Below are 23,250 nucleotides of genomic sequence, written 5' to 3'. Positions count from 1 at the left end.
GGAAAGGAAAGGAAAGGAAAGGAAAGGAAAGGAAAGGAAAGGAAAGGAAAGGAAAGGAAAGGAAAGGAAAGGAAAGGAAAGGAAAGGAAAGGAAAGGAAAGGAAAGGAAAGGAAAGGAAAGGAAAGGAAAGGAAAGGAAAGGAAAGGAAAGGAAAGGAAAGGAAAGGAAAGGAAAGGAAAGGAAAGGAAAGGAAAGGAAAGGAAAGGAAAGGAAAGGAAAGGAAAGGAAAGGAAAGGAAAGGAAAGGAAAGGAAAGGAAAGGAAAGGAAAGGAAAGGAAAGGAAAGGAAAGGAAAGGAAAGGAAAGGAAAGGAAAGGAAAGGAAAGGAAAGGAAAAGGAAAAGGAAAGGAAAAGGAAAGGACAGAAGGGAATGGGGCCTGGAATCAGGAAGCCCGGGGTTCAAAATTGGCCTCAGGTGGTAAGCAGCTGTGTGACTGCAAGTCCCTGCATCTCTCCTGGAGGTTTGCCTCCACCTCCTGCCACAGGAGGGTTTGGGAAGTGACATTCATGCGATTTAAAACTAGAAAGGGAGCCAAGATGGTGGGGAGCAGACAGGACATTGTCTGAGCTGCCCTGACTTCCCTCAGAATCAATGCTAGGTCGAGCCTCTGAGTAGAACCACAAACATTCAGAGTGTAATAAGTTTCCAGCTTAAGCTAACTTGGAAGGACTCAGAAAGGTCCGTCTCCTGGGCCACGGGTACTGCCTGGGGAGACCAGGTGCGGGGAATCTAGCCCAAGGCTCTTCGCCAAAATACAGCAGCCTGGGTGACTCTATTCTGGTTCAGAAGCCCATGGGTCAGCGGACTAGCTGTAAGACTTCCAAGTCAACAGCAAAAAGCAAATTGTGAGCCCTTGAACCCCTGCATAACAGGCCGGACTTGGCCAGCCCTACTCAGTGCAGAGGGAGAGCCTGCAGCACCCCCAGCCCCCTTGAAACCTCAAAGGGATATCTGGTCTCCAGCTCAAAAGGCTCACTTGAAAGAGTTCGAAAAAGATCTTTTAAAAGAGACAAAAGAAAAATAGGGGAAAGAAAAGTACGACCGGCCAGATTGTTATTTAAAAAAAAAAAAAAAAAAAAGCCACAAAGAGTTAACAAATCAGTGGGAGGAGATCTAGTCCTAGCCCTTTAAAGGAGTGAACAGATTTCCTGAGCCTGGGGAAAATGCTGCGTTTTACTGGGCCAACTTCAGGCTGAGGTCTTTGGGAAAGGCAGAAGAGAAAAAGGAAATGACCTCAAGCATCATTCCAGACACTGCCTGATAAGGACCGGGAAGGCTGCCCAGAGCTCCTGGCCCATCCTGGAAGGGGCCAGCCAAGAGGGAGCACAGGTGGGTAAACTGAGGCCACCAAAGGCACTGCAAGAGCAGGGGCCACGATCCTGTGGCAGAGCCCAGCAGGGAAAACGTGCCTTTGAAACTACATCAGAGTGTCTTCAGCTTCTTCCTGCAAGCAGGCCCCTCCACCTAGCCTTCCAGAACCCCAGGTTCAAACCTCCTCCCAAGATCTCTGCGTCTGCAAAACTGAGTGAGTCCCGGCCACGGCGTCTGTCTTGGAGAGAATCCGGAAGATGTCTTGAAATCCTTAAAATGCTATGGAAGTGTGAGCTTGGACTTGCTTTTAGAAAGCAGAGAAGCTACAGGGGAAAGAACAAGCACTTTGGAGACAGAGGACCTGGGTTCAAATCCTGCCTCTGACATGACCTTCCTGGAGCTCAGGGGATGGAGGTGGAAATGAAGGAGCCAGACCTGAAAAAGTCCAAGTTTGCTTCCAGCTCGGAATCCAATATCATAAGTATAATATAGTTTATAAATAATGTAATGTGCAATATAAAATATAAAATATAAAAATAAATATAAATCATGGGACATATATATATATATTTAAATATATATAAATATATATATTAATTTATATATATATAAAATATAAAAATATAAAATATAAAATTTATGTTATAAATATGTATTATGTGTGTGTAAAATATCACAATGTATGTTGATATTTTGCACACACACACATATCTATAAACTGATATGGAATGGGGTAAAATGACTCATTAGAGGCACAAACTTAGGAATTGTGGCCAGACCGGGACAGCTCAAAGAACTTGATTTGCACAAGTCGAACAATTTGTTGCGCATGCTAGGGGAGGGGTCCACAGGCTCTGCTGTGCCCAGAGCGTTGCTCGACATACATGCACATGCTGGAAAGTCGTGCTACGTGATGTCCATGCACCATCCCCGGAACATTGCACTTAACACGTGCATCATCCTGGAACACTGGGCTACACCTAAGTCCATGCACCATCCCCGGAACATTGCACTACACCCGTGCACCGACCCTCATGCTGTGCTACACGCACACATCTCCGGAGTGCTGTGCTCGTGCGTGTGCCCGGGGAAATTGTGTCCCACATAAACACCGTGCATAGAGCGTTGTATTCTCTGCAGGCACCGGCCCTGGGACATTGGACTGCATGCATATGGATGCATGAAGTCCCTGAAACGCTAGACTACACGCGTGTACTTTCCCTGGAATATTCACTATTCACATGTGCCCTCCCTGGAACACTACACTACATCATATATCCTCCCTGAGATGCTGTACTACATACATGCACTTTCCCTGAAATATTCACTACATACAAGTACCATCCCTGGAACACTGTTCCTCATGCATGTGCCCTCCCTAGAATGCTGTTCCACACACACGTGCCTTCCCTGGACCACTGTTCTACATGCATGCACTTTCCCTGGCACACTCACCTCCCACAAGCGCTGTCCTTGGACTCGCACTGCCCAAAGCCAGCATCCCAAGGAAACGCCCTGGGCACACGTGCCCACTAGAACGCTGTGTTGCCCGCCGACGTGGTCCCTGGAGAGTTTCCTGCGTGGAGGCGGCTCCCCGGAACTTCACATCACATACACACCCAGCGCCCAGAGCGCCATATGGCACAGACGCTCTGCCTGCTGTGGCTGGCGCAGCATTGTACACAGTAGCACGGCACCCACTGCGTGGACCCAGGCCCATGTCGGCCCTGGGGCTCCTCTCCCCTCTGTGTGATCTGTGAGCACACGTGGGATCCCAGTTTCACGTTTCAGGCCTGATCCGGCACTTTGGGGCCAGTGCAGAACAAGGTCGAGGGGTATTTCCGGCCCTGTCGGTGGGAGGGGCAACCTGAAGAAAATATCTGGTTCCAGGACCATCCTTGGGCCACTAAATTAGACAGAAGCCCAAAGGGACCCAGGCGGCTTACCCAGGATTTAAACTCCTGTCCCATGATTTCTCATCATGATAGTCTGCACACTATGTGCCAGGTGCTTGATAAATACAAACATACACAAAATGAAGACAGAAGTTATCGTCCCCCGTTTTACAACTGAGGAAACTGAGGCAGACAGTGCCAAAGTGCCTTGCCCCAGACAAGCAGCCAGTCAGGGGCCGAGGCTGGATTTGCCCTCGGGCTCCCCGACTCTGGCTCTGTCCACTGCCCCATCTCACTCAGTCTCCCCAAAAGCGCCACTCACATTTCAGAACAGAAGAGTCGTCCTCCCCAACTTGGCTGAAAGTAGCCAAAGCTCAGAATGGCTGGGGGGAGGGCGGCTCCCCCCGGGGGAGTCACCACAGCCTTAGGGTGGGTTCTGTAGCGCAAGAGGGCTGTTAGAGACAGCCCTCTCAACGAGGCGGGATGGTACAAAGCCCAGGGAAAGAAACGTCCTGGGGGCAGGCAGAGGGGGCCGAAGACCAGGCTGGAAGGCAGCTGCTGGAGCCAAAACAGGCACGGAGGGACGTCACTGCCAAGGGAAAGCTCTTCCTTCTGGCCCTCAAAAAGCAGCCAGAAAAATCCAATTCTTACCGAGCATCAAGAAAATGGGATTTACACACATATATTGTATCTAGGATATACTGCAACACATGTAACATGTATGGGATCGCCTGTTACCTAGGGGAGGGGAGAGAGGGAGGGAAGGGGAAATCTGGAAAAGTGAATACAAGGGATTATGTTGTAAAAAAAATTACCCATGCATATGTACTGTCAAAAAAAAATTATAATTATAAAATTCATAAATTATCAAAAAAAAAAAAGAAAGAAAAAAAAAAGAAGCCAGAAAAATGGCATTATTTCTAGCTGTGTGCATAGCAGAGAGTGGCCACTTGTGCTGAATTTTAAAATTTTGGCTTCACAGCTCCAAAGAAAGTTGTAATATTATATATATATATATATATATATATATATATATATATATATGTATATATATATATACATATATACATACATATATATATACATACATATATACACATATGTGAATATATATGCATATGTATACATATATATATATATATATATAATATCATCAGGGGATTGAGTCTGAGCAGCGGCTTCGTCCTGGACAAGCCCAGCATGCAGCCTGCCCTGTTGGGCAACGGAAGAAGTCCAAGCTCCTTTGGAAGCCCCCCCTCTAACAGGCAGCCAGATTGCCAGTGACTCCAAGCCTAGAAGACCGGAGGTTTTCCAGCAAGCCCGGAGGCCTCAGTTTCCTCCTCTTGAAAAGGTTTGGGTGGGTGATCCCTCCTCCCCTTTGGCCCGGGGTGCTTTAAGGAAGTGCCTGAGGTCGTGGCAAAAGCCAGAACCCAGGATCGCCCAAGCTCTCCTTCAGTCACAGTCACGTCCCTGGCAAGGACGCGTGGGCCCTCAGAAAAGCTCACCTAAAGCTTTCTTGGGCTCTATTAACTTCAGCGAAAACAACTGCTCCTTCTTGAGCTCTTTGAGCATCTTCGCGACATCATAATGCCTCCAGCCAACGATGTTCACCCCATTGATCTCTTGGATGTGATCCCCCACACAGACAGTCTTCACAGAGTCCATCAGACTGCCATCTTTAATTTTCTGTTGGGGGAAGAGCACAGTCAACGCGTCACAAACATTTTCAAGTGATTCCTCCAATTTTCCAAAAGACCCGTTCTCAGGGTCCCGTTAGTCTCCTGGACAGGAATTCTAAACACAACCGGCCGTGTGGGTTTGGAAGTGTTGGGCTACGTCCCAGGAGAGAAGCTGGCCTGGCGAATGAAGGAATGGCCTTGACTTGAGAGTTCTACCCCCCTCCCAGTTCCATGGTACCTAAAACGAGCATTAATCATATCCTGAAATACCCAGTCAAACTTTTTCATCCTGAAAATGACTTGTTTGTCACTTCAGTCCCACAAAGGACTGGGATTTCATGTGGGTACCTTCACAGAGGAGGGAGACGGGAACGGGAAGGGAAAGAGCGTGCTGGTGAATGCCTAACTGACTCCCCAAAAAGTCAACAACCATTTTTAATATGGCAGTTTTAAATTATTCTGCATTACTGCAATTTTTCAATCATTTTCTTAAGCCTCCAATATTAACCAAATGATAAATTAAGCCCTGATTTGTAATGTTTCCTGATTTCCAAAATGTTCAAACCGAAGATTTGACAATGTATTGGCAAGCTGGTACATCTGGTTCCATGAGAGCCCTGGGCACAGGCCACGATAGAAATAACTGCCATTTATATGGCTCTTGAAAGTTTGCAGAGAGTTTTGCAAGTATTATCTCATTTAATTACCACAACTTTGGGAAGGAGAAGCTATTATTATCCCCATTTTACAGAGGCAGGCTGAAGTTAATTTGCTCAGGAAGATTTGAACTCAAGTCTTCCCTGGGCATAACCTTCTGAGCTGCCTAATCCCTCCACACCATCGCAGTCCTCCGGGGTGGCTCCAGGTCAAAGGATTCCTCTCCAGACAATCACCTTTTTTGAATCATAGAAAGTAAGCAAAGCTGGTCAGCTGTGGGTGCATGTCTGTCCCCAGCCCTTCCAGTCGGGGAGGACCTGCCGGGGTGCCCCCCCCACCTTCTTGCCACGGTGAATTGCTAAGGTAGGACTCCAGGGAAGGTATTTCAATGAGACCTTTATGGAATTAAAATGTGGCAGAAAAGTACAAGCGCTTCCCTACCTACCACAGAATTATGAATTCTCATAATTCCACGGAGCAATGGAAAGAACCCAAGGCTCTGAGTTCCAATCCCTGGTTTGACTGCTTTGACTTGAACATTTCCTTCCAAACCCTAATGGTTTTAACTCCCCCTTCCCCCTAGCATGGACTAGAAGAAAGAACAAGGGAAGTTACACATGAACTGAGGCTGGGTCCTGGGTGACCACAGTAACACTCAGACAATGAAACGAACCTTCCGCCTCTTAGCAAAAAGACGAGGGGCCACAGGTGTAGTGCGGCAAGCACTGTCAGTCACCGTGATCGTGCTTAACTTTGTCATGTCGCAAGGGAAGCTTCCATGTGGAGGGAAGGAGAGATCACCAGGATATAAAAAGAAAAGATTTCACTTAGACTTGAGGAAAAACCATAGTTGGATTTACATTCATTTGTTTCCATGGAATGTCCTCTGCTCCGTTCCCATCCACCCCCAACAGAATCAACCAGCCTGGAAAAGCTAGAAAGGCGGGGCCTCAGATGCACCTGAAACATGCTGCTCATTAAATCAATTCTTGTTGGACCAAATTAGGTTGGAAAAGTGGGTTTCACATTACCAGGACTGCCAGTAATCTCTAGAACAGCATTTGGGTACCAAAAATTCTTCACCAAGACCTATTCAGTGGCTTTTACTTTTTCAATTCTTTATTTTGTTCATTAAATGTGAAAGTCAGTTGGGACTTCAACTTCTCCATGAACTGTAAGATCTTATAAAATGCTGTTTGTCCCAGGATAACATGCTGAGAGTTAATTAACTTCCTTCATGAAAGTAACCTGATCTCACCCCCTCAGACGGAGCTCATTTACTCTCCGTCAGGATCAAGCAAAGGAAACCGGAGCTCTCCTTCCCTCTGAACTCCACCTGCCAGGATGGGCGCTTCACTGGAAAGCCACAGTAGCTGCTCCCAGAACAGTGAGAAACTGGGCTGGCCCCTCCTCCACTGCCCATAGAAAACCCAACGAAATCCAATCAATGGAAAGGCTGGGGGACAGAAGGAATCGCGAATGCTCGGCATATGATAGTGTCTAAAGACAGCCTCAGATTGGGTTCAGCAAAATCTTCACCAACTTGTTCAGCATAAAAAGGACTGGGCAAAGCCTGGCTTTGATCTTCCCTGAGTCATTCTTCGGATTCCATCTAGCAGACAATTTACCTAATGAATTATTGTGTTTTAGAGCTCAGTGTAATTGCAGGCGAGTGAAAGGAGTCTCCTAAGTAACTGCTGGAGAAAGGGAAAAGTTGAATGAATTACATTAATTCAAGCAATTAAGGAAAAGATCAAATGGGAAAGTGAAGGTCTTGAAGAATCCAAATAGAGAAAGAAGAGAGTCAAGGGTTTAGAAAGAAAGGTGGGAAAAGCTGAATAAAGCCTGAATGTCACAAGCTGACAATTGGCAGTTAATTTGGGATAATTACCTTCCTGAAAGAAAAAGTATCAGCCCCATCAAGCAAAGGTCAGTCTATTGGCCCACAATCACAATATGAAAAAAGGAATAACAGATCAAGTCGAAAAGCATTTATAAAGTGCCTACTGTGAGCTGGGCACTGGCTGCTACAAACTAGAGATACAAAGAAAAGCAAAAAACAAATGCCTTGTCCTCAAATGGCTCTTAGTCTAACAGGGCAGATAATGAATGGGCAGACACCCACATCCATGCAAGAGATATGAAGGATAATGTAGAGGTCGTCTTGAAAGAAAGAATTGGGAAAAGTCTTATAGACGGCGGGATTTTCGCTGGGATTTGGAGGATTCCAGAGAAGGCAGGAAAAGGGGAGTGGGGAGTGTGAGGGAGTCAGGAAGAGTCAAGAAAGGGGAAAGAAAGCAGAGCAGGGATATATGGAGGGGAACGAGGAGAGGACTTGGAAAGTAGAAAGGGGCTGGATCACCAAGGATTCTAAAAGTCAGCACGCGGTTAGTGACAGAACACTGAAACATCACTCTAAAAGGTCCTGATGGCTTCCTATGTAAAGGGTGCGCTTCCTCATAGTGAAAAACCCTGGGTATAATGTCCAGGCTAGCTCCCTGGAGGGCCTCAGGATCAGTCAGCGTCAGGATCAAAGTCCTTGTCTTTAGTGGGAGAAGTGAAGGAGGCAGGCGAGCTGCCACACGGCTTGCCAAACAAGTATCCTGGACTCTGGAGTCTCCAGCCTCTCCTCCTTGTCCTGTAGCCAAGTGACCGTGAGCTCTCTCCCACAGCCCTCCAATCCTGGCCTAGGATTACCTCACTACCACCCATTCAGCAAGCGCCAGTCATGAGGAGAGCCTTCACATCACCCTCTCATCTAAGTATATGCTTAGAGAGCCATTATCTCTCGTGGAGTAGATAATCAGCCGTAAGTGCCCTGCTGTCTGATTCAGGCCCAGCTTTTCAGAGTTTCAGCCCTCTACATCTGGGATCTGGTCAAATGTTCATAAAGTACAGAAGAAAGTGGAGTCTTTGTCTTTGAGGAGGACAAATTGAGGAAGTTGGAGCCCAGTGACGATTACCAGAACTTCTGAAAACTAATGCTGCTAGATCACAGGCAAAAAAACAAGACTGGGTGGCCAGGAGGGTGGCCAAACGGCGGAGGCCAGTCACTCAAAGTATTAAACATCTGCAAAGCTCAAAGCAGCATCCTACGTGCCAGGAGAGACATAAATATTCAATGAACCTCCGCCTTAGATGTAGATTGGAAAGGCAGGGAGATTCCAGGCACGTACTGGCTGTGAAAAAATCATTATGAAACCAAGAATAAAAGCATCAGAAAGAAGGTCAACAAAAAACTGAGGCAAGATCCTGGACCAGCACGAGACTTCTTATAGACTGTCTTCTTCTCCAAGCTGTCCTTCAGTGCTCAGGCTCTCTCAGGCTCCCAGTGTCTGGCCGCCAGCCGAGTTCTGAGCCTCCTCTCTTCGGAGCGCCGAGGGGTGAAGCAGCCCTCTGCCTCCGGGGAAGCTCAGGAGCTCCCTCCCCGCCTGAACCACAAAATGCCAGCCCTTCTTCCGGACTTTTTAAAGCGTGTCATCATCTCCTTTCTAATCTGATTAGATTAATCCTGCTGTTCCTTCATGAATGGAACGGCATGGACAATCTTAAAGAAGCTTGAACAGCTCCGGGACCGCCGTCCATGCCAGCCCAGTTGACCCGCTTGCTCTCCCTCCTTTGGCGCAGGCTTTGTCCCCGCCTAGAGGGCATGCCCTCCTCCCCTCTGCCTCACAGAACACCCTCAGCTCCAGGGTCACTTGCTATGGAGGCCCACCCCCATTTCTTATTTCTCTCTCTCATTCCCTAAAAGATGAGCTATTTGGTCTCTGTATGGGCACTGCTTTCGGGCTCCTCAAGGGCAGCTTATGTAGCTTCCCCCATCCCTTCTGTGCCCAGTACCCGTCACCAAATAGAATCATCAATTGAGAAGCATGGGAGAGGGGCAGCTGGATGGCACAGTGGGAACAGCGCCCCTGTAGGCAGGAGGGCCCGAGTTCAAATCTTCCTAACTTTGTGACCCCGTGCAAGTCATTTAACTCCAATGACCTCACACACAAAAAAGACTCAGCCGGGAGGGATGAGAACTTCAGAGCTCTTGAGTCCATTGAGAAGATAAAGCATCTGGTCACAGGTAGGAAGAAAGTGGGATCGGGACCCACTTGTCCATCTCTGCAGCAGGGCTCTTCCCACAGGATGACCTTGAAAGTCTTTGTACGTATTTTAGAAGTATTTGAGGATGTGTCCGTCCATGTGGGAGGCACAGAAGGAGGGAGGAAAGAGAGACAGAGGGGGAGGGAAGAAGCTGAAGGGGGGGAAGAAGCTGGGGGGGAGAGTAGTGAGATAAAGAGAGAGCATTGTTAGTACTGAAGATGATGTGTCTGGTACAAGGGAGGCGGATGGTGAGGAGGAAGAAAAGAAGGAGCAAAAGGGGCAAGGGGAAGGAGAGGGTGAATGGGGAGGAGGAAGACAGCAGAAAAACTCCTCTCTATGGCTGCTGGCCCAGGGCACAACTTGCTCCTAAAGGAATGATTTAAATGGATCTGCCCCCGGAATGGGAGAGAATGTGACATTCTAGTCCTATTACCACAGAGTCCCATTACATCTTTAAAATGTCTATAGATAGAAGCAGGACACTGAAAAGAATGAGGTTAATGACTATTTATAAAATAGTTTCCCACTTAATGAAGAAGAAGAAAGTTCCCTTCACTTTCTAAAAAGGACCGATGCTGGCAGAAATCGTGGTCATCTTTAATTTAAAGGTAGCTGCTGCCCCTCTTGTGAGGAGGTGGGGGAGAGGTGAAGTTCTTCACCTTTAATGTGTCCTGGCCCCCTTTGATATGCTGGTGACTCCCACCGAAATCCTACAGAATCTTGTTTGTACAAATACATAACAAAAACCAGCATGGAATTGGAAAGAAAACCCTGGAGTATTCTATTACACACACACACACACACACACACACACACACACACACACACACACACACACGATTTCCATATCTTCAGCTTAAGCATCCCTATTGAATAATGGTTTTTGGTTAGCCATCTGGAAGTAATAATAAGAGCCCCAATTGGTCGTTGCTGGGAAAATGCCTTGAAAGTATTATCAGAAGCGAACCCCTTTCTTCAAAAACAAAACTCTGATATATTTTAAGAATCCAAGATGTAGTAGAGACCCTGAAACCATTTAGTTCAATCTATTCTTTTTGCAAGTGGGAAAACTGAGGCTTCTATGACCAAAATTTTTCACATCAATGTTGTGTGTAATATTAAAAAAAAAATAAAATAAGCCAATCCAAGCCCTCCAAACTCTAAGTGTCCAACTAAAGAGAACAAATAACTGCTGTGTACACAAGTGGAGAACCTAGATTGCTACTAAAACTGAAAAGCATAAAGAACACCCCCAAAACCTGCAGACATCTGACTGAAATAACAGAGTGACAAATGCAGAGCCAGAGAAATTAAACCCTTCTGATAACAAGGTGAAGAGAAAAGAGAAGGAAAATAGCAGGACTTACCTGAAAAGGGTTAGAAAGCTTGAATTTATGTTTAAGTCTCTAACACATTTAGTTGCTTCCACTGATACCCAACTTTTTAATTAATTACTTAATGTCTTTTTAAAGAAGTGAAAAGTGAATAAAAGCATCTGCTTCTTCTCAGTCAGCGCTCAGCAGCGTCTGGCACAGAATAGGAGCTCTAGAAATATCCGGGATCCCCTTCCCCGTTATCCACACAGGGCATTGAGTGCTTTCTCTCCTTGCCATCTGAGATTGCAGTGGAGCCAGACACATGGTGCCCTTTGCTTGGACAGTCCTGGTGCCATCCTCAAGTCTCTTCCCCAAAGTCTCCTTCCCCAACTGAACAAGGTACATCCTAGTTTATTTGGGGGATCACCGTGTATTCCTTTCTCCTCCCGGCTTTTCTGAGTATACAGCTTTGTAGAGAAAAGTTCCAAGAGCTCATCCTTGGCAAACTCTCCACCAATAAAGCTCTAACATCCCTAACTCTTGGGGAACTGACCCCCTGAGACCCAGAAAGTCAAGCCCTTTTCCCAGACTGCCTTAGCTGGAGTGTCAGAAGCCAGATGGAACCTTAGGGCTTCCTAAGCCTGAGCTCAGCAGCCTTTCCCCTGAGATACAGCAAAGCCTCCATGCCGATGTGAAGCGGAGGTTGGAAAAGCCCATGTCCTTACATTCTTATTTCCTTTCAAATGCTGTCCTAGGCTGCTGAACTCTTGACTCAAGTGTGTCGCCTTTCCTACAAAGGAAGGGGGCCTAGTACTGGGAAATGGGCATAGCGGGATGGGCATCCCCCAGATAGAAAGCCCGAGGTCCTGCTCAGCAGTCCGGGAACGCTGGTCCCATTTCTTGCCCCCCTCCTCTGCCCCCTCTCTGTGAGGCCCCGGGCTGGCGCGGCAGAGATAGCGCAGTCTCCGCCTCATGGCCTGAATTCCTGGAGATAATTCTGCATGACTTTCCCACCACAAGGATTTTCCATTCCATCAAGCCCCAGGACTTCGGACCGTCCTCCCTCTGGCCAGGCTGGGACGAGGGGGCCCTCGAGGGCCTCCGGTTCTTTGCCGGGGTCACTCCTCCTCACCTGTTTTGCCAGGCCTCCCACTCCAAGCTTTTCCTGGTTAGTGCCAGGGAGCTCTCCCTCCTCAAGGCGTCTTCCTGATGCCCCTAATTGTTGCCTCTTTCTCCCTTGTAAAATCGCTTTTTATTTACTTCTTTCGAGCAGACTCTAGTGGATCCTCCTTCCCCCATGTACACCACAGAACGCAAGCCCCTTAAGGGCAAGGGCACTTTAGCCTATCTCCCCCCAACACCTAGCTCCTAGCTCCATGCTTGCAGCAACTGAGAAACATTTGTTGAATTAAATATCTTTGTGGGAGGCTGTCAGCGTCAGGACAAAGGACAGCTTTTTGTTTCTCCACCTCAAGCCACATGACAGCGCCCGTCCCAATACCGGTGTGGAGACAAATGGAGGGTGAACTCCATCGTAGGGAAGATAGGAAGAACTCCTTGTGTTCAGACTTTCTCTTTGAATCAGACTAAATCTCTCAAGAAAAAGTCTGGGACTTTCTTCTTCCCCTCTCCCCAAGTTCTTGCTCTTGTCTTCAGGCCTTCCTACCCAGTGTTTCCACCACAGAACCACATAATTCAGGGGGTTTGACCCTGTATGTGTCATGGAGCCCTTGGGCTTGCTCTGTGGACCCCCTCTGGGGATAATGTTTTTCAATGTGTAAAAGGCTGGCCCATTCAACAAGCATTTATTAAGCACTTGTTGTATGCCAGGAACTGTACAAGCCCCAGGATTATAAATGGTTTTTCCTGTTTCAGTTTTGAAGAGAGCCGATGACATCTAGGCGGGGAGGAGCAGAGGGGAGAGCCTCGATTCCTGTGTGAATTGGACTTAATTGAGACAAAGTTCTACAAAGTTATCAGCCTCACTCTGTCTTTCAGAGTCATCTAAGCCCATCTGGCTCAGGGTGCGTGGGATGACCCTGGGCTCTCCATGTCTAACCACAGCAGCTGCTTCAGCCCCCTTATGGCCACTGGAACAAATTATTCTTATTGGCCCATTCTGCCCTAGGAAGCCTTTATGTGTTGAGGAAAACGTCCTTCTAACTCACTCATGGGTTTGGGCCCATCCATTGGTTCCCTTCAGTCTAGTTTGGCCCTCCTGCCCAAACGGTTTTATGGAGTGTGGCCATTGCATGCCGTAGCTTGTCGGAGCCCCAGGTGAGACTTGGGTGGAAGGCGGACTCCGAAGGTGGATGAGCAGCCTGAAAAGGGCTCAGCAAGCCTCAGGAAGTGCTAGTCCTCCAGGCTTTAAATACAATCAAAAGGAAAAACAGCTCTTCCCTTCAAAGAGCTGATATTCTAATAGAGGTAGGCAATACACAAAATGGATCAGAAAAGAGTAGGTCCCCCATGGGAGCATGACAGTAAAGTCCAGAGAGTCAGTGGGCCAGCCAGCTGGGCAATGACACCTGGCCAGCCTGGGAAGTTTCTGTCCTCTCAAGGAACTCACAAAGAAGGGGGAAGGGGACAGATCAATAGAAATATGATATAGGAGATCAAATATGTCACAATATAGATTTCAAGGTGTTCTTACAAATTCTTACAAATTCAAGGGCTCCGAGTTAAGTATCCCTCCTAGTTGAAAAGAGTTTTTAAAAGGGATTTAAAAGAAGCCAAGAGAGCAACAAGGGGAATGAGCAGATAGCAGCTTTGCTCTACTAGTGACAAGCAACTGAGGAGTGGGGCTAAATAAAATCTCAGTGTGGAGCAGCCCTTCCCACACTATGCGGTGTCAGCCCTATCCTGCCAGGAAAAAACCCTATGAAGTGGACAAAATTCTCTGGGAAGAACAGGAAGAACTTTGGGCAGACCACGCCGTCACTGGTTTTCTAAGTAGCCTGGTCATAAAGACCACTGACTCAGATGGCCATAGGCTTGTGAAAAACGAAGCAGCTTACCTTTATAAACGCGTAACCAACACCATTGTCCGTGATCGTCAGGCCAAGGGCGTCCTCGGACTTACACACACTCACTTCTTTCTCGATTCCTTTCACGTGGGCAAATATGGAATCTTCCAGTCCCAGCTGGGATCCCAAGAGTCTTTCCATGTCAAGCTTGGGAGTATTTAAAGTACAGTACAAGATCTGTTTGGAGGGGAAACAAAGAACATTTTAATCTTCATTAGGAAAAGGCAAAAGATGCCCAGCTTGGGGCGGAGAGAAGGGTTTTCCAAAAGTCTGTGCCTCCATTGCCTCTTCCCCTCTACATAGTCCTAGAAATGATGGTCAGGTGACAAGCTTATCTACCAAAGTCTGGGCTGCAGCAATCTCCCAAGTGCATCCACGTGAAATCAAAGGAGCCAAGAGCACTGCCATTTCCATGACAGGAATAAACCAAAATCGAATTCAAAATAGAGAAAGAGCCAGTCTTCAGTCAACTCATCTGGCACTTACTAAGTGTCCATTAATGGCAATCGAATCTGGAACTGAAAATTTGTCTCTGCCCTGAAAGAGCTCACTTCCTACAATCTACGTACACCCTTACAAGTATGTATGTATGTATGTACATGGATGCACATGTAGATGAGCGTGGATACATGTGCATCTACATGGATCATATATGTATCATGTGTACATCTTATCATATAGCACATTGTACATAGATATTTAATTCGGAGAAGGGGTCCGTAAGCTTCACTCACCTGCCAGACGGGTCTATGGAACAACAACCAAAAAGAGTAAAAACCTCTAGACTACATTCTGGGAAGTAATTTAGAACTCTACCCAAAGTTCTATAAAACTGTGCATACCCTCTGATCCCAGCAATACCTCTGTTAGATTCGTTCATATGTGAAAGAGCTCCAAAAAGGGGCTACAAAACTTTCCTAGCTAGCATTTTCGTGATGGCTAAGAGTTGGAAATTGGGGGACTGCCCATCAATTGTGGAAATGGCTAAACAAGGAGCGGTGCATAATTGTCACAGAATATCATTGTGCCATAAGAAATGAAGAACAGAAGGACTTGGGAAAAAGCTGGAAAGCCAAACATGAACTGATGCAAAGTGAAGGAAGCAGAAGCAGAACATCACACACAGTAACAGAAATATTGGACAATGATCAACTGGGAATGACTTAGCTCTTCTCAGCAATACAATTTTAAAGGACCGGTGATAGAAGATGCAATCCACGTCCAGTGTCATCTGAACAGACACCAAAGCAAACTGTTTCACTTTCCTTTTTTCTTTGTTTGTTTGACTTTTCCACAAAATAACTAATACGAAAATACTTAAATGAATGCACATGGATAACCTATATCAGATCACTTACCATCCGAGGAAGAGAGAAGAGGAGGGAGAAGGGGAGGGATAGCATTTAGAACTCAAATTTTTAAAATATATTAAAAATGGTTTTTACATGTTATTGGGGGATAAAATATTTTTTAAAAAAGAAGAATTCCTGATCTTAATAACACTAGAAAAATGTGTTGTTTTGTTAGTTTCAGTAAGCAAGGACAGAAACAGATCATCCTCCAGATGGAAAGACCAGACAAAATAGCCAATATTTCTAAGTTGAGGATGACAATCTTGGATTAGGATTATAAGAAATAAGATAGGCCTGAAATGTCAGTTAAGAGACCTCAAAAGTTACCTGTATCCACCCAAACCAAACTCTCCTCTAAAGTATCCCTGACGGTGATCAGCCAGCCTCTATCTACGGAAAAACCTCTAGTGATAGGGAACTCCTTATGCCCAGAGAGTTCTCTGCCTTGATGGATAGATGTAATTATTAGCAAGCATATCCATAAAACTGTAAACAGTCTTGAATGTCAAGCTAAATTTGGCAAGTGTTAGAAAACTATTGCTTCATTAAGAAGAGGATGATCAAAATGTTGCCCTCCAAAGATTAATCTGCTGGGCTCCTACAGGATAAATTGGAAAGGGGAAAGTAAGGACAGGAAAATGCTTTAAAATTAACTTTCCTAGTATGCTTGCTGTGAGGCAGTCAGGGTCTGGATGGGGCTAGCAGGACTAAACCAGAGAATCTGGAGTTAGAATGCACTTCAGAGGTCAACTGGGAAGGAGGGAGGAAGCATTTTAGGTGGCACAGTGATTAGAGTTCTGGGTCGGGGGTCAAGAAAACCTGAATGCAAATCCAGCCTCAGATACTAGCTGTGTGCTTCAGGGCAAGTCGCTGCACCTCTGCCTGCCTTGTTTTCCTCATCACGTGAAATGGCATTGCCAATGCTCCTCAGAGGGTTGTCACAAGGATCAAATGAGACAATCATTGTAAAACTCTGTCCACATTAACCTGCTAGACTGATGCTGCAGAAGGAAGAACCAAGAGAGACAGTTTTAAGGATGTATCCATGAGCAGATCCAAGGAAGCTGAGCAGTCCGTTTCCAGGAGAGATGTGAGGACCCACAACAGACTCCCTTGGAGAGATATTGAGCATCAATAGACAGTCTGCTAACCAATGACATTTGGCAGCCTCCTTGGGGCACCAGAAGAGAGGGTGCCTTTGAGGTGTCCTAGCTGATCACATGCTCTCGTTTTGACCCCATTGATGGGTTCAGCAAAAGCAAGATGGGGAGAGGTCTTGGCCCAACACGGAGCCTTGTTGCCTGCCACTTGCCCTCCTCTGTTTGGGATAAAGGTAATTAACCCGCAGACTCTCCAATTGGAACAATAATGTTAAAATTGGTTAAGGATCTTGCTAGCTGTAAGTGGCGTGGAATTCAGTTTGGGATGCACAGGGATGTAAACTAATGTCAAAGGGCTTGAAAGTGGCCTTGAGAAGAATTTTCTTCTATTAAACTAATAGTCTTTTTTTCCAGTTCTTTCAAGGAATTTGGAATGCTCTTTCCCACAGAAGAAAAGTGGCATCAGAAAAATATAATGAGAAGAGTAATTCCCCTCCTTGGTCTTTTTGAAGGTTTCTCCAAAGAAGTGTGATTCAGTGCCAGTTCTACTAAATTAGGAAGTCCCAGCTGTATGAGCCATATGAGAAATGGAGTATTTCCTTTCTTAGAAGACCAGCCCGCCCCATTGAATTCTGAGAGTTACTTTAGGAAGATTCTTGACCCAAGGTAAAATGGCTTTGTCCATAAAACTAAAAAAGACGGCCTATAATAGTGTGTGCAATCCAGTCTGGCAGAGAAAGCACCTGCAGTGTTGGGGCCATAAACTTTGTGAGCCCTAGAGAAAGATAACAACTGGTGATCTCATTTGAGACTAAATTCAAGAGCAAAGGTCTAAATTGTAAGGTTGAAATCCTGAAAGGTGTGTTTTTCAATTTAATAGTAAAGACTGACAAATTTCTCTTAGCTAGTCTTAGAGCGTTTTATAAATGTTATCTCTAAATATAAAGGCATTATGCAAAGTACTGGGATTCCAAAGACAAGAAATTAAAAGAAACCCCAAAACTTCTGCCTTCAAGGAACCTACACTCTAATATATCACTGAGAATCTAGAACGTACATTCCTGTTAGAATGTAAGCTCCAAGCCAAATGAGGGAACAGCAGGAAGGAGGACCACCAAGTTCCCCAGGGTCACATAGGGAGGACAGAGAGGTCTGTATTCAGTGGCGGCAGGATCTAGCCTTTCTAGGGAAAGATTAGGAGAGGTTTCAGATCCAGCCTAGGGGGCACCTTCTGTCGGGCAGAGAAGCCAATTGGCAGCTTTGTTTGCTCTCGTCCAGTTCTGGATTATATACATTGGACAGATTGAGAAAGGGACCCGAGATGAGGAGGATAAGGGCTCACAGTCAGAGAGAACTCATCCAGAAAAACTAAAAATAATGTCGCAGAGGGGAATGGCCCTTTAGTGAACAGAGGATGTCCAAACATTCCTGATGAAAAGCCCAAAGCTGGAGAAAAACTCAAGTCCAGGAGTCGAGAGAAACATTAAAAAAGGTCAGCATAAGCAAGTGATGGATCATATGGGGCTAAAAAAGGAAAACTGTTCAAATCTTAAAATGGGAAAGTAATGCTTCAGAATGCTATCATCAGCAGGGGTCACAGAAGGTCTGGGAGTGATCTGGTCATGTTTTGATGACCTTAAAAGGATGAATGGGCAAAAGGAATATATGGGAGGGGAGTCGGGAGAGAAGGCAGAAGGAGAGGAAGGATGAAGAAAAATGTCTCGTTTAATTGAGGGGAAAGGAGAAATCCATACAAACTAGCATAGAAACACTTGAACCTTACTCTCTTCTGAGCTGGTCAAAGGAGGAAACACACACACACACACACACACACACACGAGTTATGTTTGCAGCAGCCTTAGCCCAGAAGGCTCCCCTATTTTAGCCTCTGAGCCCCCATCATTGCCCTCCTGGAAGCATTTTAAAGGGTTTCCTTCCTCTTACTCCCACCTTCTTCCACCACCCTCCACAATTTTTACTGATTTCATCACTTCTTTGACAAAAAAAAAAAAAGCACCTAAAACTATGAGAAAATATCCAGATTTCTAAATTAAATAAAACATAGGGTGGGAGAGGAAACACATTTCTCACATAAGTTGTTTCAGCTTCTCAAGCAGCGTGAGGGGCCCTCTGACTCATAAGGAGGTTAGACACAATGAGAAATTTCCTGGTTTACACAAGAAGTTGAAAGCAGGAAAAGCTTTTACTCAAAAGAGCCTCCCCAAGAAAGTCCCCCACCCATGTGTACTTTGTGAAAGGGATTGGAATTAGGCATGGTGGTTTGGGAGGGAGGGGTGCTGGTTCTGTTTCCTAGAAGAACAGAAGCCAAGCAGGGTCTGGACTATGTTAAGACCAAGATGTCTAGGAGTGTCTGGGAGTCTGGGGGGAGGGTACCACAAGGCTCCCAAAGGGGCAGATAAGGAGCAGGTCAGGAAAACAGAGCAGCAAACCCTTCCCTACTCATCAGATTTGGGATAGATTCATAACTTCTAACCTGGAGAAGAAGGGAGACCCGGACCCCAAGCCCAAAACTGTAAGAGAATGGGAAGCCTGGGGGTGAGGCCAGGGTCTTTAGGATGTTTAGCCTGAAGGAGAGAAACCTGAGGGATCATTCTAGCCATCTTTCAGCCCTTAGCACGGTGCTGGCCACATAATAAGGGCCTCCTAAGTGCTCCTGCATGAAATCCAAACATTTGAAAGGCTGTCCTATGGAAGAGGATTAGCTTTGTTCCAATGAACCTCAGAATCTTCATTTTACAGAGCCTCTGTGGGAAAGTGACTTGCCCACCATCACACAGCTGCTAAGTATCTGAAATAGAAACTGAGCACAGTTCTTCCTGGCTCCAGGCCCAGGATACCGACTGTCATGCCAGCAGCTGCCTCTCTGGTCCACTGCTCTCCCAGCCACAGAAGTCTGCACCCCCAACAGCCGGTGGCAGATCAGAGGATTGGGCTGATGTATTCGGGAAGGTGAGAAGCAGCAGGGAGGAGCAGGAAATAGCCCTGTTCCTTCCATTCCTACTTCCCTACTGTGGCCCAAGGCCAGCCCTTCTCCTGTAACAAGATCCCTGACCCAGGGGTCCCTTTCCAGAGAGGAACCAATTTCTTTTTTTTCTTTCTTTTTTTTTTTTTTACAATGCCATAGTTTCTTTTTTTTAATTAATTTTTATAATTACATTTTTTGATAGTACATATGCATAGGTAATTGTTTTGTTTTGTTTTTACATTATCCCTTGGACTCCCTTCTGTTCTGAATTTTTCCCCTCCTTCCCTCCACCCCCTCCCCTAGATGGCAGGCATTCCATACATATTAAATATCTTATAGTATATCCTAGGTACAATAGATATGTGCAGAACCGAATTTTGTTGTTGTTGCAAAGGAAGAATTGGATTCCGAAGGTGAAAATAATCTGGGAAGAAAAAAAAAAAATGCTCACAGTTTACACGCATTTCCCAGTGTTCCCTCTCTGGGTGTAGCTGATTCTGTCCATCATTGATCCATTGGAATTGGATTAGCTCTTCTCTATGTTGAAGATTTCCACTTCCATCAGAATACATCCTCATACAGTATTGTTGCTGAAGTGTACAGCGATCTTCTGGTTCTGCTCGTTTCACTCAGCATCAGTTGATGTCTCTCCAAGCCTCTCTGTATTGAGAGGAACCAATTTCACAAAATAATCCTCAGATGTTTCTTGCCTAGAAAAACCCTTCTTCCCAAGGCCGGAACAAGCCATCACAAGGGAGGGGAGCAGAAGCAGCCTGGAAAAGCCATGAGTCCTCCTCTCGAAAGCCAGACAGGGCTCAAGATTGACAAAAATACAGGCAACGCCATTATCTCAATTCAGTTTTGTTTTATGAAGTTCAGTTATGTTCATACACACACACACACACACGCACACACACACACACAAATTATGTTAACATTTTACGGAATTATTATCATTTGAAATGAACTAATTAACTTTTCAGCTTTTATCCATTTCAATTTCTAAGGTGGTAAATATCAATAGCTATCACACACAGAAATAAAAGTTCTAGGGGGGAAGGAGGTAATTTTTAAGAGTGTAAAATGGTCCTTGGACCAAAAAGTTTGAGAACCAATGCCCCCAGAGCATTTCAACAGGAGAGCAGAGGCTACTCACTAATTATGCCACAAAGACAATCAAGCAAGACCAAGGGAGGGATGGAAGGGATTTCAAAGGGACAAAGAATAACCGAGTATGAATGACAGCAGTTCCTTAACTTCCTTAAAGGCTCCCCACAAGGGACACCTTCCTTGCAATGGGGGACAAGCAGGACTTCTGATAAACAAATGAAATCAAGTTAAGGAACATTTTATTAAGTGCCTACTATGTGCCAATCACTGTGCTAAGCACCAGAATCAAACAATCAGTCAACATTTATTAAACTCCTTCTATGGGCCAGGAATGGTGCTAAGTGCTACAATCAATAAACACTTATTAAGCTCCACTGCATGCCCACAATTATGTGGTGCTGATCAGTGGAGAGAGTGCTAGACCTGGAATCAGAAAGACTCTTCTTCCTGACTTCAAATCTGATTTCACATATTTTCTAGCTGTGGGAAACTGGGCAAGTCACTTTATCCTTTTTGCCTCAGTTTCCTTATATGTGAAATGAGCCAGTGAAGGAAATGGCAAACCACTCCAGCCAGTGTCTTTGCCAAGAAAGCGTCAAATGAAGTCATGACATGACTGAAACGACATTTCCCTCCATACCAACAGTGCCAGGCTGGGATCCTGGAGACTGAGGTGTGAATACTGGTTTTAACATCTATTAATGATATATTTGTGGATAAATATGAACTACTATCATTATTACCATATGTATTCAGGGCACTGAATATATGCACATAACATGTACAGCTTCAGTTCATACTATCTATAGACTGTAAATACACTATAGAACTGGAGGTAGGGAGGATCTGGACCTGTGATTTAAGGCAAGAACCTCCTAGTGTGGAAATTCTTTTCCACCTCCACTCCCATGCAGATAGCAACTCATCAATAATTTATCCTAGGTGAATGTCCCAGGTACTCTGATGTTGAGGGCAGACAGCCATAGTCACAAGGCTTCTGGGTCAAATGGAGCAAGGGTTTGAGCCCAGAGCTTTCTCCTTCCTATTTTTTCTATCCTGTTGACTCTTGATTATGGGGCAGCGCAGTGGAGAGAGCACCAGCCCTGAATTCAGGAGGACCTGAGTTCAAATGTGGTCTCAGACACTTAACACTTCCTAGCTGTGTGACCCTGGGCAAGTCACTTAACCCCAGCCTCAGGAAAAAAATAAATAAATGAATGAATGAATGAATAAAAGACTCTTGATTACATATAGAAAGACTACCTTTAAATTAAATCCTTAGAAGAAACAAACAAAAGAAATATGTAGTTATAACAATTCGGCTTATCTCCAAAAAATACTTGACAAAAAGTTATCTCCTTCCCTCCATTGAGAAAGGGTGGGGGACATTGCTGATACTGTCAGATTCAGTTGTGGCTTTTCTTTTCTTTTCTTTTTGACCTGTCTTTTTTAAGTCACAAGAGATGTCTCCTTAGGTAAAGCAGAGAGGAGGAACACCTGCAGAAATCAAGGGGATGTGCCAACAAGATATTACAATAAGAACTTCAATAAAAATAAATAAACTTAAGTCCCTTAGAAGTTACAGACTCTAGCTGCCCAGTACCAAAGGTGCCTGAATATTAAAAGAACAATACATCATGATCTTGTCTGTTATCTTAACTGGAAGTCACAATTGGAAAGACATTTTAAAACATTTGAGTCATTGCTCTGGAAGTAGAAATATGTATTCAGTCATTTATGCTCGCATTTGTTATGTTTCCATGACAATAAAATACCAAACTTCTAGCACTTGTTTCAAAACACACATGGAGACAAAGATAGAGAATACACACATACACACACACAGGGTGTCCTTGCCTCCACCTTCTCCACTACTAAGGGCCATCCAGAAACAAGCTTCATGCTTCTAAAAAGATATAAAATTGGCAACAAGACAGCATGAGAGATTTGGGAATATGAGCCAGTGCTCTCTATTTAGACCTCTGCAAGCAGAGTATCCACAGCTTGGCCTCCAACACTGGAGAACATTCTATAAATGAATCACTTCTAAATGAGCTCTCCTGGGTCATCCGTCAGCATGTCAGAAATAAAATAGGAATCTCTTTTTCTGCTCTTCTGGCAGGAAGACTACTCTTATTCACGACTTGATAATAAAGGCAAAATTACATATTTAATAAAATATGGAAAATGCAAATTCAAATACTTGATGGCTACTTTAATCTTACTGGTGACTGTGGAACATGATCAATAATCAAGAAATAACTGTGAAGTACCTAGGGCATGCCATGCACTGTGCTAAATACCAAAGGGTACAAAGAGTGAGAAAAGCAGACTTCTTAGTAGAGGAGACAAGCCTGTGTCTACAGGTACTTGTACAGATACAATGTGTGCATGTGTGGACACAATGTGTATTGAGTGAATACAATGTCTATGTGTGTGGATACAATGTGTGTGTGTGTGTGTGGACACAATGTGTGTGTGGATACAATGTGTGAGAGTGTGGATACAATGTCTATGTGTGTGGAAACAATGTGTATTGTGTGGATGCAATGTCTATGTGTGGGGAAACAATGTCTATGTGTGTGGATGCAATGTCTATGTGTGGGGATACACTGTCTATGTGTGAGGATGCAATGTGTATTATGTAGATGCAATGTCTATGTGTGTGGATACAATGTCTATGTGTGTGGATACAATGTCTATGTGTGTGGATGCAATGTGTATG

General features: G+C 45.1%; 1 protein-coding gene across 1 annotated transcript in view; it reads right to left on the bottom strand.

The window, feature by feature from the left end:
• The window catches only part of GIPC2 (GIPC PDZ domain containing family member 2), a 98,440-nt gene that overhangs the window by 21,560 nt on the left and 53,630 nt on the right, over window positions 1-23,250 (bottom strand). Inside the window, exons 2-3 of the mRNA XM_074265639.1 lie at window positions 13,969-14,154; window positions 4,713-4,893 (exon numbers count right to left, since the gene is read on the bottom strand). Coding sequence (XP_074121740.1) covers window positions 4,713-4,893; window positions 13,969-14,154 — 367 coding nt within the window. The remainder of the gene's footprint in view (window positions 1-4,712; window positions 4,894-13,968; window positions 14,155-23,250) is intronic.

The sequence above is a fragment of the Sminthopsis crassicaudata genome, chromosome 4, assembly GCF_048593235.1.
Source record: "Sminthopsis crassicaudata isolate SCR6 chromosome 4, ASM4859323v1, whole genome shotgun sequence".
NCBI classification, from domain to species: Eukaryota; Metazoa; Chordata; class Mammalia; order Dasyuromorphia; family Dasyuridae; genus Sminthopsis; species Sminthopsis crassicaudata.
This window is presented reverse-complemented; position numbering and strand designations above follow the sequence as displayed.